Genomic DNA, 16,737 nt, shown 5'->3' with positions numbered 1-16,737 from the left:
TATACAGGAGACCCTACTGTTTCTGGATTTTTACATTCTAGCAAATGACTAAATTGTCGCTAAATATGACAACTGTCATGTAATTTGCGTGAGTGTGCCTGCCAGCAAATATTCTGAACAATCATTTTCTCATATAAAGAATATATAAGCCAGACAAGGAAATCTATCAGAACACGAATTTTTAAAGTACAATCACTTTATCTGGTAGTTCAGGGCCACTTGCAAAGGGAAAGACCTGATTAGGAGTGTGTAACAGTGGAAATTCTTTCAAGTTAGCAAACTTCTCTTCTGGGGGCTTAAGTAACATTACAGGACATACAGTCTAGCTGACATGTGCCACATGAACTAGTTTTGAATAGAGGAAAAGAAAGGAAGAGAAGGGTAAAAGAGAAAGAAAAGACTAGAAGATCCATGTGGCACTGGTCAAATTCTCATGGGACCAACCAACACTCCCAACTTCTTCTCTCTTCATATTTGATACCCACATTCAGAATTCCCCTCTTCAAGGACCAAGAACTTGTGCATTCTGAAGGTTCTTTTGTATGCTATCTCTTCCTGATGCATCTTAACCTCATATAAATTACAGGTCTAATTTGTGTGCCTTCAATTTTGTGGTTGCTTAGAAAGTTGTTCAAGATGTCAATGGATAATGTAATGAAAGTCCTGAGTTCAAAATAGCAGAGGGAAGCACTTCTTCCCTAAATGTAGGCATATGACCTTCCATTTCCCATTAATGAAAACAGTTTTACAGGCAATATAGGCTCTGTGCCATGAATTTGTAAGGCAATAAGAAAATCATTCATTTAGTGTCTAAACCCCCTACTGATTAGACTCCTTCCCAATCTATGCTTTTATTTCCCAATCACGTTAGATAGAAAATTAACCTCCACATGAGGGCTGCTATAATAGCAAGTCATTTAGGACAGTGAAGAGAACCACCAGGAATCCCTTAGCAATGTGAATTTTAAAAGAACTTACACTTTGATATGGTACATGGTGTATTCCATATACCTTTATCTCTATGTATTCTTTATAGTAAATGTGTCTTTTTAGGATGCTGAAAAATCTATGGCAAACGACTCCATCTTTTGCTTGAGTGGCCCCTTCTGCTTTAGCAACCCCCTGTTACCTAATTACTTGTATTTAAAGTAACGTCCCTAGGACAATCCATGCTTAATGTTTATTCCTGTGCTTCCTGGCTGGCCCTCACACAGATGAGACAAACATAGACAAGGAATCTCCTGTTCATACAGACTACTGTTTAGTAAGGCCTCCTAAGACAGGTGATAGTACCTAATGTCCTAAATGAAAACACCCAGTCTGTCTCCTTGCATGGGGAGGCAGAGTGTGTGAGGGAAAAGGCATGACCTGAGGCAGGGGCTGGCTGTGACCCTTCTGGGGGCCACGAACTACTTTTGTGATACTAGCTAAGTTGTCTCAGAGGATCTATTTCCTTAGCTGCAAAATGAGGGAAATGAATTAGGTGAATCTCAAAATCCCTTTTAGCTCATAAACTCTAAATTCTTTTCAACCTCTCACAGTACCCGCTCTGGAGCATGCCTAACCACAGCAGCTCTATCATCGCATACTTCATGGTACCAGCACAAACAAGCTAAAAGCCACCAGATTTAGGATGAACTGGTCCCACTTCAGAGGCCTTATAAACTAAAATACTGTTAACCAACTTATTTATCAATAAGCTGATCGATTAACCAATTTACCAGTGATATTGTTAGTTTGAGGCTTGTCTCTCTGCTGCTGCTTCTCTATTCTTTTGCATGTGTTTTTATGGACTGTTGTTTTAGCTCAATCCTGACAGCTCTACTCCACACTCGACTACTCAGACTTAAACTCTTCCTTACCTAGGATCTTGTAGGTGACAATGTCTACAACAGATACACCAAGCCATGGAATAGACAAGGTAGTGGCTAGAGTGGTAATGACACACAAGGACCAGGGAGTAGAGTCAGGTTACCAGAGAAGAAAGGCAAGGCATTAAGACCCCATTAGCAAAGCCTGTGCTAGCATGCAAGGTGAATAGGTGATGCCTTTTATGTGTCTAGCCTAAATAATGATGTTAGTGTTCACCACTAGAAAACGAGAAAAGAAATACATTTGTTTTTAAAGTAACAAAGGGTTTCTGACTCTGACTGGCATTCCAGTCACAGGGTCAGGCATATAATGAAACTGAGTAAAGTAGATCAGAAACGACAGTGAACGGAGAAGGTCATGGTCATCTAGATAGCACCTGTTTCACCTAAAGCGGCATTTGAAGCTATAGTCACTGGCTGCGCCTACGGGGATGGCGCAAGCACTGTAGCAAGATCTCTGAGTTTTCAGTGGAGGCTGAAATGCTGGCATTTAAATGAGATCTATCCAATTTAAGTATTAACAACAATTTTTAAATTAAAAAATATTATACAAAATAGAAACACTGCATTGATCTCTGGGCCAAATGAGCTGATAGCATGTCAGCTTATGACCTCTAATATGTAACATAAGAAGGGTTTGAAATTTCACAAAATCTTGATCAATACATTCACGAAAGCAAATAACATGTAGGTGACAAGAGGAAATACAATTACAGAAAACATAAAATGTGTAATCACATATCATGCAAGGTATAAATTTAAAAACATGTTACCACTAGAACACAATAAATGACCCCCAATTTTTTTAAAGATGGCAATGCTCCAAGTTGACAGGTCATAGTGAAACCTTTTACACATTGATAATAGCAACGTAATCGATATAACCTTTTAGAAAATAATTTGTAAGTATCAAATATTGCTCAGGAGCCATGAAAAGATTGCATCCTTTGACCAACATCAGGAATTTATAGTAAGCCAATTATTCCAGTCAAAACAGGGGATCTTTGTATAGTTTTCTGCATGTTGTTTATAATCAAGGAGGCTGGAAGCAACTTACATATACAGCAATAACAAAATCATCTTTCAAGTAGTACAAAACTGTACATATGATAAAATGTATAAATGCTTAATAGAGTGATAAAACTGAAGAACTATTTCCACTGTTCCAACACTATGCAATGAGAATATTTTACAATTATCATTAGCATACCACGTATTAGGTCACATTTAGACATGAAAAAAACTTATTTTAAAATACGGAGCATGGTATAATGGGTGAGAATTCTATTATTGACTTGTTGCATTGGAAAGTTACTTATCTTCTTAGGCTTCAGGGTTTTTTTCATTATAAAATGAAGCTACTCATAATACCTATGTCGTAGCGTTGCTATGAGGACTTAACTTTTGAATTTTCGTAAAGGGCTTGGAAAAGCTCCTGAACAAAATAAGTATTATATAGTGTTTGTTAAATAACTATATAAAAGTAGTAAAATTGGTGGCTGGTGGTTAGTGCTTCAGGGAACCAGCTATGGACACTGGCTAATTGTTAACTTTTGACTCCTAACATGTTGGGCGTATTTACCACAAAGTCTGAAATCTGCCGTTCATAGAATCAAAGGAATCAGGTCAATGAAACCTTTGGATAGAAGCCAGAACTAAGGAACAAGAGAAGCCACATTATTTTATCAGGAGCTTGGCAGAAGCTGGCTGTTGACACAGACCAGAAGCCAGACATGAGAAGTTTACAGGCTTACAGATAACCAGGACTTAAAATAAGTCACCTGTGCTAACAAATAGTCTCCTCCGTCATTTATACATTAACAAGGATTTGCAGTGAAACAGTTTCAATTATTCTCAAAATGAGAAATAGGTCCTTAAATAGGAGTTTGGGGAAAGTGGTGGTTACAGTTTTTGACCCTGCAACAGTGATTGTGGTGTTTTACATAGAGACCCAAGCCATTAGGGTCCAGGGAACCTGTTTAACAAAACGGCAAAACTAAGTTTGCCCAACAGAGTAACAGAAATTGAACAAAAGCAGAGAGATGATGATAAAATACAGCAAGGGATCAACCTGTTGTTATCTCCTACCAACAGCCGCAACTAGCCTGTAAGTCAACAGTTTGTCGAAAGAACAAAAGGCAACTAACATTTACTGAAACTCGATTAAACACCAAGCAATGCTGGGGATTTCACTTAGGTTATGTTTTAATCCTCACAATAGCCATGGACTAGGCATTATCCCCACTGACAGATGTGGAAACTGAGGAGTCATTTAACTTCCCTTAAGTGGGTCAATTAGATTTGAATCCAGGTTGGTCTGGGTCCAAAGCCTTTCCCACACAGCACTCCATCTTTTCAGAATCAGAGAGGGAAAGAGATGAAAAACATTAACAATGCAACCTCATACTCCAGAAACTCTAAGCTGCAAGTCTGCAGACCTGTTCTCTGGTCTGGCTTTCCTCCTAACTTCTCAGGGAAATTGAGCAAATAACATCATTTTTCAAGTCTTGGTTAATTCATTTGAAAAATATCTGAATTGTGTCCCTTCAAATTGATATGTTGAAAGCCTAACTCCCAATGTGACTGTATCTGGATATAGCATCTTTAGGAGGTAACTGCGATTAAATGAGGTTATAAAGATGGGGACTTAATCCGATAGGACTGTGGTCTTATAAGAGGAAGATGGCCGGCCGGGCACAGTGGCTCACGCCTGTAATCCCAGCACTTTGGGAGGCTGAGGTGGGCGGATCACGAGGTCAGAAGATCCGAGACCATCCTGGCTGACACAGTGAAACCCTGTCTCTACTAAAAATGCAAAAAAAGTAGCCGGGCGAGATGGCGGGCGTCTACAGTCCCAGCTACTTGGGAGGCTGAGACAGGAGAATGGTGTGAGTCCGGGAGGTGGAGCTTGCAGTGAACTGAGATCTGGCCACTGCACTCCAGCCTGGGTGACAGAGTGAGATTCCATCTCAAAAAAAAAATTAAAAATAAAATTAAAAAAAAATAAAAAAGAGGAAGATGGCCAAGTGAGGACACAGTGAGAAGGCAGCCAGTCATCAGCAAGCCAGGAAGAGGGCCCTCACCAGAACCTGAGCACGCTGGCACTCTCATCTCAGACTTTCAGCTTCTAGAACTGTGAGAAAAAATAAATTTCTGACGTTTAACCTACCCAGTCCATAGTACTTTGCTATGGAAGCCTGAGCAGACTAATACACACCTCCAAATAAGAACTACTGGATTATGTAGCATCCAAGTATCTTTTAGCTGTCAAATTACGTAATACCCTGTGGTACTGTGAACATAGAAGAATCCACATTCACATAGACAGGATGAGGACACAGAGAGAGCTGGTCCTTTTTTTTTTTTTTTTTAACATTTCGCAGGTTGAGTAAGGAATAGAGAAGCAATTATAAAAGAGATTTTAAAAGACCAACAATGAATCAGAAGTTTTTCGACACAATTCTACTACTATATTTTTAGGATTTTCTTTTTGCCAGATGCTCTTAACTTATCACACTTTCCAAAAGGCTTTTATCAGTCAGTGTTTCTGTGAAAATGAAAGGAAGGCTACAAAGAAGGTACTACACATCTGTCTTTTACTGGAAGCTGCCTTAAAGCCTTTTGAAGAAAGGTACAGATATTAAACAAACAAAACCTGCCAACAACTTGTCCTTTATGTCTGACTTATTTTCATAGCTTTCTGTCATTTAGGATTAAAAAGTTACTTGGCCTTTGTTACCATAAATGTCCCTTCTCAAAAAAGAAAAAGAAAGATGGTGTTCTTACTGTATACTAGATTATTCTTCACTAGTCTAGTAAAACCACCTCACAGCAACAATTCTTATTGTTCCTGTTTTTTGATGCTTCATACCTGGTTAATGAAGAGATTACAAAACTCTTGCAATAAAACTATAACCCGAGCAGGGGTGTTATAAAACTTCGAATGACTCCAGATCAGACAGATGGTATGAAATAATGGAGCGATTAATATGCGGGTCTGTGGGAATTCCGTCTCCTGGAGACATTGGATGTGTCTCCTCAGAGGTCTCAGGTAAAGTTCCACATCTTGGGCTTCGAGAAGGGCTGAAAGCAAAGAACCATCATTAACGTGATTTTTTTTTTTCTAAATTCATTTTACATGTAGAAGAGGGCCACGTAAAACAACACAGCCACACTTAAATGTTGTCATAGTTCCCTTTATATTACTTATCCTACAATCTACACATGAGCAATGTGGAAGACTTTAGACACTGTCCATCTGTAACTCAGTCATTTGGGAGAGCACTGATCTAGTTACCCACATAGCATAAATAAATTGTGATGGAAAACCTAACGGGAAAATACTCCTGGAGTCTAAAGAAATTTACTCAACCCTGTGGAAACTGTGGGAATAAAACCTCTCTGCAATGTTGTCACTTTATGGCTTGGATTACAAACTTCATCACTAGAATGTTAATTCCTTCTAGGAACTTGGTATGAGCACAATTGAATTGTTTACTCTCATTCCAGTTTCCTATGACAGTAACTCATGCAATGACTGAGAAAAATTATATTATTAATAAAGGTTTAACTTAAAATTGTTAAGAACAGTGATGAAAGTATTTTGAAACTCGACAGAGGTGAGGTTGTACAACATCATGAATGTGCTAAAACTTGAATGAATTATACACTTTAAAAGTGTTAAATTATGTTATGTGAATTTTATTTCAATAAAACAAACGTTAAGCATGGTAAATATTTTTTTTTCACATGCTATAGAGGGCCAGGTGCAGTGGTCCATGCTTGTAATCCCAGCACTTTGGAAGGATTAGTTGAGTCCAGGAGTTCGAAACCAGCCTGGGCAACATACCAAGACCTCATCTCTACAAAAAACTTAAAAATTGGCTGCGCATGGTGGCAGGTGCCTGTGGTCCGAGCTCCTCAGGAGGCTGAGGTGGAAGGAGCACTTGAGCCTGGGAGGTCGAGGCTGCAGTGAGCCATAATCATACCACTGCACTCCAGCCTGGGCAACAGAGCAAGACTCTGTCTCCAAAAAAGAAAAAGAAAAAAATCAAACCAAAGAATGCTATAGATATGAAGAAACATTTAAATATTTAACTCTCAATAATGACTGCTTAATCTAATCCAAAGTTTTCTCTTGCTTAGCACTGGTCCTTTTAATATATCCTAAATGGATTTCCATGATATTCCATTTTGCTCCCAAGGCTGCAAATACCCCTGATGAACTGAGAACAAATTTTATTATGAAAGTAGGGAACAAGGTCAAGTAAATTCTAGTTTTTGGTGTTAACCCAAAAGGCCTGTGTCAAGAACAAAAAACAGAAAAACCCTGCTGAATTGTGTCACCAGGAGTCAAGGACGCACCCAGCCACTTGATGTGTAACCAATTAATCTGTCTATGTAACAATAAAAAGAATGTTCAGGAATTATTTTCAAGATGTACTGTTTCAAAATTAGTATTTTTATCAATGTTTATGTCAACATTAAATAACTGTATCTAGTAGGTAAGTGCCCTGAAATATTAAGTGTCCTTAAAATGTGATCAGCATGTCTGGTGACTCCACAATGCCTGAAGCACGTCTTTGAGAAGAGCTTTCTTCCTCCAACTTGACCATGGGTTTGGGCCACTTGTTCTATTGAGAAGTGTTTTATTTCTGTATCTCCAGGCCACACTCACATAAGGCTCAGAGGACCCCGGGATTCATTCCTGCAGAAGCTGTATCCAGAGAAAATTTTCGTCCTATGCTAACACAGAAAAAAAAAAAAAAATGCCAACAGCTTCTATTTATTGAAGCATACTTACTACACGTCCAGTACCTCGTACAGTGTATAATATGCTATCCCTAACCCAGTGGTTCTCAACCAGGAGACATCTTGCCCCCAGGGGACATTTGGCCATGTCTGGAGACATTTATGACCACCACAACAGGGATGGCACCAGCAGGTAAAGGCCAGAGATACTGCTAAATATCCTACAATATGTAAGATGTCCCCCCACAACAAAAAATTATCTAACCCAAAATGTTGATCATGACAAGACTGAGAAATACTAAATCCACGTAGCAATTCTTCAAGGAAGGTGTTAATAGGCCAATACAAACCAGAGGCTTAGCAAATTTAAAATGCTCAGTAAGCGGGGTTGGGACAGGAATTCAGATCTTACAGAGCCCCTGCTGTATATATTCCTCCTTATCTTATGCCTTCTTTTTAAACTGAATTCATGCAGAAAACCCTAAAGATGTATTAAAACATATTTGAAGTGAATTTTCAGTATTTCCTAACTTTCCAAATGTCACATGGGAAAAATAAACTTTTTACTGTTAGAAACAAAAAAAAGTTACTTGTCCATATTACCTCCAATTGTATTATTTAAAACCTCAGTATCATGTATATGCATAAGTAAATGCTTATCCACGTGCAAACAAACATGAACAGAAATCAAGGAACTGAGCAAGATTGTCATCTTTGGGTGGGGCTGAAACTAGATAGTGGAAGGACAAGGATGGTGAGAAGACTGTCAACTGGGTATCATTTTATGATTCCTGGTTTGTAATAAGATGCATGCATTGTCTATTCAAAATTCAACAAGCCCTCCACTCTCTACATTTCATCTTCACCAAAACTTCAATGATGGCTTTGAGTGTTTGCAAGCTAAATAACTGGTGGATATCAAACACACTCAGAGAACTGAACTGGTGAATAACTGGACTCATCATAGCCCAATCTGTTGACTGGAAAACCTCTATCCAGAGTTATTTTTTTTTCCTCTGCTAAATACTGAAGGCCTCACTCCTCCACAAACAGTCTAATTAAAATTTCAATCTGGAGCCACTCTGGCAGGTATCTACTACATACCAGATAAACTAAAAGTAGTTTAGTATGGGTGGAGAATAAAGTACAAAGGGTGAGATGAATTCATCATCAGAAGAGCCAAGAGCAATCACTCCCCGAACATGGCGGAAGGGTAAATGTCAAAGCCAAGCAGGCAAGGGCTGGATCATGAGCAGATGGTGATATTGATGCCAGGCTGAGGAACAAGAGTCTTACCATTTTCCACAGCCAGAAAAATATCCTTCAGAGTAGGAAAATAGCTGCTTTGTTTAGTTGTCAGGATCTTAACCATTTTGAGGACAATAGGTGCCTGAAGCTAAGGAAAAAAAAAAAAAAAAACTTTAATAAATATAAACTCGATGACTAAATACATGCATTCTGTAATAAAATATTTAAATTCTATTTCACTCACAAGTGATTCAGTATTTAACACTCAAAGTGATATCAGGTTTCAAGTTGAAAATAATTTTTAAAATACATTGTTTTCTTAGCCTTGTATTTGATTTTGCATTTAAGTTTTTAAATTTGGATATATATTATTATACGTGATAGTTATAACTGAGTGTCAACTTGATTGGATTGAAGGATGCAAAGTACTGTTCCTGGGTGTGTCTGTGAGCGTGTTGCCAAAGGAGATTAACATTTTGAGTCAATGGACTGGGAGAGGCAGACTCACCCTCAATCTGGGTGGGCACCATCTAATCAGCTGCCAGAGCGGCAAGAATAGAGCAGGCAGGCAGAAGACGGAAAAGCAGAACTGCTGAGTCTTCTGGCCTTCATCTTTCTCCCATGCTGGATGCTTCCTGCTCTCAAAGATCAGAATCCAAGTTCTTCAGCTTTTGGACTCTTGGACTTACAACAGTGGTTTGCCAGGGGCTCTTGGGCCTTTGGCGACTGACTGAAGGCTGCACTGTGAGCTTCCCTACTTTTGAGGTTTTGGGACTCAGACTGATTCACCACTGGCTTCCTTGCTCCTCAACTTACAGGCGGCCTATTGTAGAAGTTTACCTTGTGATCCTTGTGAGTCAATTAATTATCCTTAATAAACTCCCTTTCCTATATACATATATCCTATTAGTTGTATCCTTCCAGAGAATCTAATACATTATATATGTAAAATACTGATTTTTCCATATGAAATTTGTTTCAGAAAATCTCCAAAAGCCATGTGAATGGATGCCTTAACTTTTAGAACCTTAAGTAATTTGTATGGCAAGCACCCAGCAGAGGAACCGAAGTTAGTCCTTCCATAGCTGTGTCTCTCTACCAAGAAAGACCTCACTCCTTCCCAAATCAATTAAGTTGACTAATTACATTTTCCAGTCTTCAACATTTCCCTGGGGAAGTACTGCTTTTCCAGGGTAGCACAATATTTCCAATAATCTCAAATGCTGTCAAAATATTCTCCTAAAGGCAAAGTTACTTTAATGTCAAAAGTGCATACCATACATACAGAACTCTGGATTAAGAAAAGAGGGCAGACCAGTAAATTATACAGTGTGTTAAACCTTTAAAACTATTGGTCATTGCTGCTCAGGAGACTTTGCTAATTTAATTTACAATTTCTAGGGCTATCTACTTACTTGATCATAAATGCATGATAGATTTTCTCTCCTCATCATCCAGAAATCTAGCTCTGCTTGAGGAGACAAGTGAAGACCATTCAACAAAGGCTGCACTGCATCTTTTCCTATAATTTCTTGGATTTGATGTGACCATTCAATAACCACAGATTCGATTGCATGAAGTATTATCCTTTCATTTGACTGTGGTGGCCTACAAACATTAAAATAAAATAATTCAAAGATGAATCATTTTATCCAAAGACACAGATTTTAAAAGTTATTTTAGGCATCCATAAACTAGTTTCCTAAAAATAAATTCTTCAAAATCCATTATGTTCATGGTCTTGAGTTGTGGGGTTATGTTATTCTGTCATTGACATGTCTCTAACCCCAAAAAACACTGTTAAAGAATTATATCCTCAAAACCCATTTTACTAAAGGAATACTGCTATTGGCATGGCAATTACTATAGTTTGCTTTTTGTATAATTTGCTTTTTAAAAGCGTACTTTGAAAGGAAATAATACACATGGTGTTTCTGCACTTATTTTAAAAATATGATGTAGTTGTAATTCTCTATTTGCTAATGAATTTGTTAGGGGTGTAATATTAAATGGGTATGCTGACTTTCCATTTTATTTTATTATTTGATTTTATTTGTAGAGATGAAATCTCACTATGTTGCCCAGACTAGTCTTGAACTCCTGGTCTCAAGCAACCCTCCCATCTCGGCCTCCAAACTGCTGGGATTACAGTCCTGAGCCACCATGCTGGCCTGGCTCTCATTTTAATATCCTGGATATACTGTACTGTTACATACTTGTTCTCTGAATAATTCTGATCCAGATCAATCTTTCCTGCAACAGTGGGAATTGGTAGAAGAGTTCTTCTAGACATTTTGCCCCTAAAAATATACATCTTATTTTTCATGACTTCTATGTGATATTCCATATCTTGTGAAGTAAAACAGGACCAGGACTTATGGTTGTTCTTATTAGAAAGAACTGGCACTAAAATCTAGAGAAAGAGAAACATTGTTAAAAGCAGTTAAATTAATTTACAGAAAATATATTCCTTCAAAGGTTTTCTTGTTATACAAAATTGGCAACAAAACCGCCCAATTTCATAAATATCATCCAATAATATGAAATCTACAAAGAGAGGACAAAGTCAGTGACCCATTTAGACTTAATCAATTAGACATAAATTCTGTCAAAGTGGAATTAGCATACTGCCTGTTCATTCACTTACCCATTTATCAAACATTTGTGGAGGTTCCCAATAACTCAAACACTACATGAAATAAGCAGCCATGTCAAGTAAGTAAACTGCCCTCATAATGCAAACTGAGCACACTGGCAGGCACATTAATGAAAACAATCTTTCTGAATCATATGGAAGCTAGAGGTAAATTAATCTTCTCAAGCCCTGGGTGGCATCCCAGAGGATTAAAGTTTGGATAGTCAGAAACATGTTTATTCAGCCGCATGGACCTTATTCAGAACTTCTTCCACTATGAAACGGGAAACATCAATGATACTATGTGAAAACTCTCAAAAAGCATTTTTGCCATTTCCAGAGTCTGGAATATATTATGTAATCAATAAGAGAATGCTGCATTAATGAAGTTGGTCTCTTCTTGCTTTCCCTTGAAGTATCCATTTTAAACTTTTTTTCATTTTTCTTATATACAATCTATATGTAATCTGACCAGTTTATAAACATTTTACTATAAAACTTGAATTAGCCAAAATGCTCAGAAAATGTTTATTCTACCTTTTTAGAGTTTAGTTTGATGATACAATCTTCTAGTTAACTAAAAACAAGCTGAAAATTCACTTTCATTTTTGAATGGTGTTGAAACAAGTGTCTCCTAATGTTATTATATTATCTTTTCCTGCTTAGCACCCATTACATGTCAAGCTAGTAATACAGAAATTAGTACAAAATAGTCCCCGCCCTCAGCGAGCTCAGTAGGTGAGATCCTGGAACTGTGACGCTCAAGATAAGATGTGCCATGATTATACAGAATGAGACCACCACTTCTTCTGTTGTCCTTCCCAGCTTTTCCCCATCTCCCCTTTCCCCTAGTTTATAAGACAGGAGAAGGGGGAGAAAGCAAAAAGTTGGAAAGAAACAGAAGATAAATAGCTAGATGACCTTGGCACCACCACCTGGCCCTGGTCATTAAAATAATATTAACTCCTGACCAAAACTACTAGTGTTATCTGTAAATTCCAGACATTGTATGAGAAAGCACTGTAAAACTTTTTGTTCTGTTAGCTGATGTAGCCCCCGTTACATTTTCCACGCTTGCTTGATTTATCATGACCCTTTTACATGGATCCCTTAAAGTTGTAAGCCTTTAAAAAGGCCAAGTATTTCTTCTTCAGGGAGCTCGGCTCTTAAGACACAAGTCTGCTGACACTCCCAGCCAAATAAAAGCCTCTTCCTTCCTTAATCCGGTGTCTGAGGAGTTTTGTCTGCGGCTTGCCCTGCTACAATCAGAGGTATGTCTAGGATGCATATGAAAACATGGGAGAAATATGTGCCTCTGGGAGAGAATGGTTTTAAGAAAGATTTGCCAGAAAAGTCGTTACTTGGTTTGAATCTTTAAGATGAAAGAACAGGGCAAGGCAGTTGTTATGATGTGAATATATATGTCCTCTGAAAATTCATATATTGAAATCCTAACCCCCAAAACGATGGTATTAGGAGGTGGCGTGTTTGGGAGGTGATTAATCCTGAGGGCCCAGTCCTCATGAATGGGATTAGTGTCCCTATAAAATAGGCCCAACAGAGCTTGTTCGCTCCTTCCACCATGTGGAGAAATAGCTAGAAGGGGCCATCTATAAACCAGGAAGCAGCCTTCAGACACCTGAATTTACTACTGCCTTGATTTTGAACTTCCAGCTCCAGAACTGTGAGAAATAAATGTCCAGTGTTTATACCCCACCGAGTCTGGTATTTTGTGATAGTAACCTGAACAAAGTAAGACAACAAGCATTCCAAAAATCAGAACACTGATAAAATCATGGGGACTCAGGAAGTATGGTGCTTGTAGGAAATCACCAGTGTGACCACCCTGGAAATAGAGCCAGCACCCCTGAGAGAAATGGCAATACTTGGGCTGTGAGGAAGGCAGGGGTAGTTTGTGAAGAACTTTGCAAACAGGCTGAAGAGTTTAGGTTTAAGGAAATTAACACAGGAACAGAAAAACCAAATACTGTATGTTCTCACTTTTTTTTTTTTTTTTTTGAGACAGAGTCTCACTTTGTCACTGAGGTTGAAGTGCAGTGGCAAGATCTCGGGTCACCCCAACCTCCATGTCTTCTGGGTTCAAGTGATTCTCCTGCCTCAGCCTCCTGAGTAGCTGGAATTACAAGCATGTGCCACCATGCCCAGCTAATTTTTGTATTTTAGTAGAGATGAGATTTTGCAATGCTGGTCAGGCTGGTTTCAAACTCCTGGCCTCAAGTTATCTGCCCACATTGGCCTCCCAAAGTGGTAGGACTACAGGTGTGAGCCACTGCACATGGCCATCCATGTTCTCACTTATATTAATAACTAGGAGCTAAACATTGAGTACACATGGACACGAAGAAAAGAACAACAGACACTGTGGCCTTCTTGAAGGTGGAGGGTGGGAGGAGGGTGAGGACTAAAGAACTACCTATCAGATACTATGCTGATTACCTGGGTAACAAACTGTCTGTATACCAAACTCCCATGACACACAATTTACCCAGGTAACAAACCAGTACATGTGCCCCTTGAATGTAAGATAAAAATTGGAAAGAAAAAAGAGTTTAGATTTGTTGGACTGAACATGCATTACCTACTGGGAGACTGTTTTCTAGATTAAATCACTGACATCAACAGCTTTTTCTAAAAGTCAAGCTCAAAGATAATTAAAGTTATTCAACATTTCTAATGTACTGGGTACTGTTTCAGACTTCACTCTATTTACTATTCTGAGAAAACATTTTAACCGGTCCATTTTTGAGGCATAATAAATCTAAGTACGGGTAGCCAGCCTGCAGATGTGACTAACTGCACAGCTCATGCACCTAGAAAGTCACAAAAAGTGAACAGAATGTAGAGAATGGGTCAGTCCCTAAAAGGGAAGAAAGTTTCATTGTTGGGAAGTTGAAACTTAAGCGGAGAAAGGGACCAGGGTATAACCTTATAAGGGGAATAATGAAACTTAGGCAGTGTCCGTGAGAATTGTAACCCCATAGTACTCAACTAACGAGGAACTGGGGGAAGAACTTGCATGATAGGAGATAAATTACCTGCTATAACTGCCCCAGGTGTGCCTGCCTACCAGACACCCAATCTTGCAAGACCGCCATTAAAAGTCTTGCTTCCACTGTTCTTTGTGTCTCCAAGTCCATTCTTTGGGTTCAGAAGGGTAAATGTGTTTCTCACAAACTTGGGGGCTCGTCTGGGAACTCTGTGCCTGTGTAGAGTAGGACTCCAGCCAACAGTGGAAACACGTCCCACACAATTTAAGTGGCCTGCTCTGTCCAGGCATCCTGGATCCCTGCAGAGGCCATAAACAAACCCAAGACTGTGATTCAGGAGGCAGTGGAGGCAACACAGGGAGAAAAGCAGACACCATGGCAACCAGGCAACGTCATGCACGAGGCAAGGGAGGAAAATTGAACTATAAGTACTGCCTTGGTGGTTGGGCATTTTCAGAAGTGAAGTGTGTGTGACTAAGATGTAACCTAGATATGAAGCAAGTGCGGAGTTCAAATCCCAATCCGTCGTTCTGTTCTCCCATGAGGGAAATGTCCACAGACAGGCAAAGCAATTGGGGTGTGCAAGAAACCTCCAGTAGTAGGGGGCTGAGTACACATAGAAAAGCTTGGACACAAAGACTGACCAAAAATGGGATACAGAAATTCTAGGCCTATGGGCCAAAGGAAAGAGAGAGCCAAAGAGACTCCCTCTGACATTCCCCGGGATAGTCCTTTGGGAAGAATAAGGATTGAAGGGACAACCCTTGAATCAGGGACAAGGAAAAGCAAAAAATGATAAAGTATTGCTGCTTATCTGGCCTAAAGACCCCATTCGTAAGCCTTTGGTCTTTTGGCCTAAGTTTGGCTCAGATAAAAATGGGGTATGCCAAGCTTTAATTCTCTATGTGATTGATAAAACCCCATCCTCACAAGAGGAGATGGGTTACACTCTCTGCTGGATCAAGGAATTAGGCACCATGTTCCCCTTCAAAGAAGAAGAAAAAAAGCCTAGTAAAAAGCTCCTGCCCAGTGAAAAGCCCTGGGACCCCCTATCATCCATATGCCTCTATGTGTCTCACAAAATAGGGGACAGGAAAATCAAGGGGCAGTAGGATGGTTAGGAATAAAGACCTGCAGACCATGGTGGAGTCGAACCAACTGCTCCTTTAAATCCTTATCCAAATTTGAGAAAAGAATTAGAACAGTGTAAGAGGGATATTGAGAACTTCCCTATCCCTTCCACACAGCAGACATCTAGCATATTCCCTCTTAGGGAAGTTCCCATAGACAGGGAGAGACTGGCTTTGTAAATGCTCCTCTTACAAGTACTGAAGTTATGAGTTTCAAGAAGGAAATGAAACCACTTCTAAAACATCCCCCTGGGTATAGCAAACCAGCTGAAATCAATTCCTAGAACCCAGCTTTTACACCTGGGCTGAAATGATGTCTAGCACAAGTATCCAAAAGAAAGGGGAATGATTAGGAGAGGGGCCATAACCATCTGGGAGAGGTAACAACCCCATGGGCAAGAAGTGTTACCAGCTGAACAAAAATTTCCAAATGTCAATTGCAAACAAGATAATAATGATCCCAGAGGCCAGGTGTGGGTCATGCCTATAATCCCAGCACGTTGGGAGGCCGAGGTGGGTAGATCACCTGAGGTCTGGGCCTCAAGACCAGCCTAGCCAACATGGCAAAACCTCATATCTACTAAAAAATACAAAAATTAGCCAGGCATGGTGGTACGCACCTGTAATCTCAGCTACTCAGGAGGCTGAGGCACGAGAATCACTTAAACCTGGGAGGTGGAGGTTGCAGTGAGCCGAGATTGCACCACTGCTTTCCAGCTTGGGCAACAGAGTGAGACTCCATCTCAAAAAAAAAAAAAAAAAAAAACCCCAGAGAACAGACACAAATGCAGAACCTCAGGGAACTAATCGTAAAAAAGATCAAAAAGTCCACCACTAGGACACAAAAGGTCTCAAAGGCATTGGAGATTCAACAAAAACCAAGAGGAAACTTCCTCTGCATTCCTGCAGAAGGTCAGAGACTAGATAAGAAAATACTCCAGATTAGAGCCAGAGGACCCAGTAGGGCAAGGCCTTTTGAAAGTTTTAATATTCTTACTTTGTAAGAAAGAACTGGCCTGACATTAAAAAAAAAAATTACAAAGGACTAATGGATGGAATGAGAAACCATTTGAGAAATTACTAAGGGAGGCTCA

The 16,737-nt window shown here is 39.4% G+C and overlaps 1 protein-coding gene across 1 annotated transcript in view; it reads right to left on the bottom strand.

The window, feature by feature from the left end:
* Positions 1-16,737, bottom strand: part of DNAH11 (dynein axonemal heavy chain 11) — a 407,209-nt gene that overhangs the window by 378,644 nt on the left and 11,828 nt on the right. Inside the window, exons 3-6 of the mRNA XM_033192171.1 lie at positions 11,087-11,283; positions 10,286-10,478; positions 8,919-9,018; positions 5,743-5,954 (exon numbers count right to left, since the gene is read on the bottom strand). Coding sequence (XP_033048062.1) covers positions 5,743-5,954; positions 8,919-9,018; positions 10,286-10,478; positions 11,087-11,283 — 702 coding nt within the window. The remainder of the gene's footprint in view (positions 1-5,742; positions 5,955-8,918; positions 9,019-10,285; positions 10,479-11,086; positions 11,284-16,737) is intronic.

Source organism: Trachypithecus francoisi, unplaced genomic scaffold (assembly GCF_009764315.1).
Source record: "Trachypithecus francoisi isolate TF-2019V2 unplaced genomic scaffold, Tfra_2.0 Lachesis_group4, whole genome shotgun sequence".
NCBI lineage: Eukaryota > Metazoa > Chordata > Mammalia > Primates > Cercopithecidae > Trachypithecus > Trachypithecus francoisi.
This window is presented reverse-complemented; position numbering and strand designations above follow the sequence as displayed.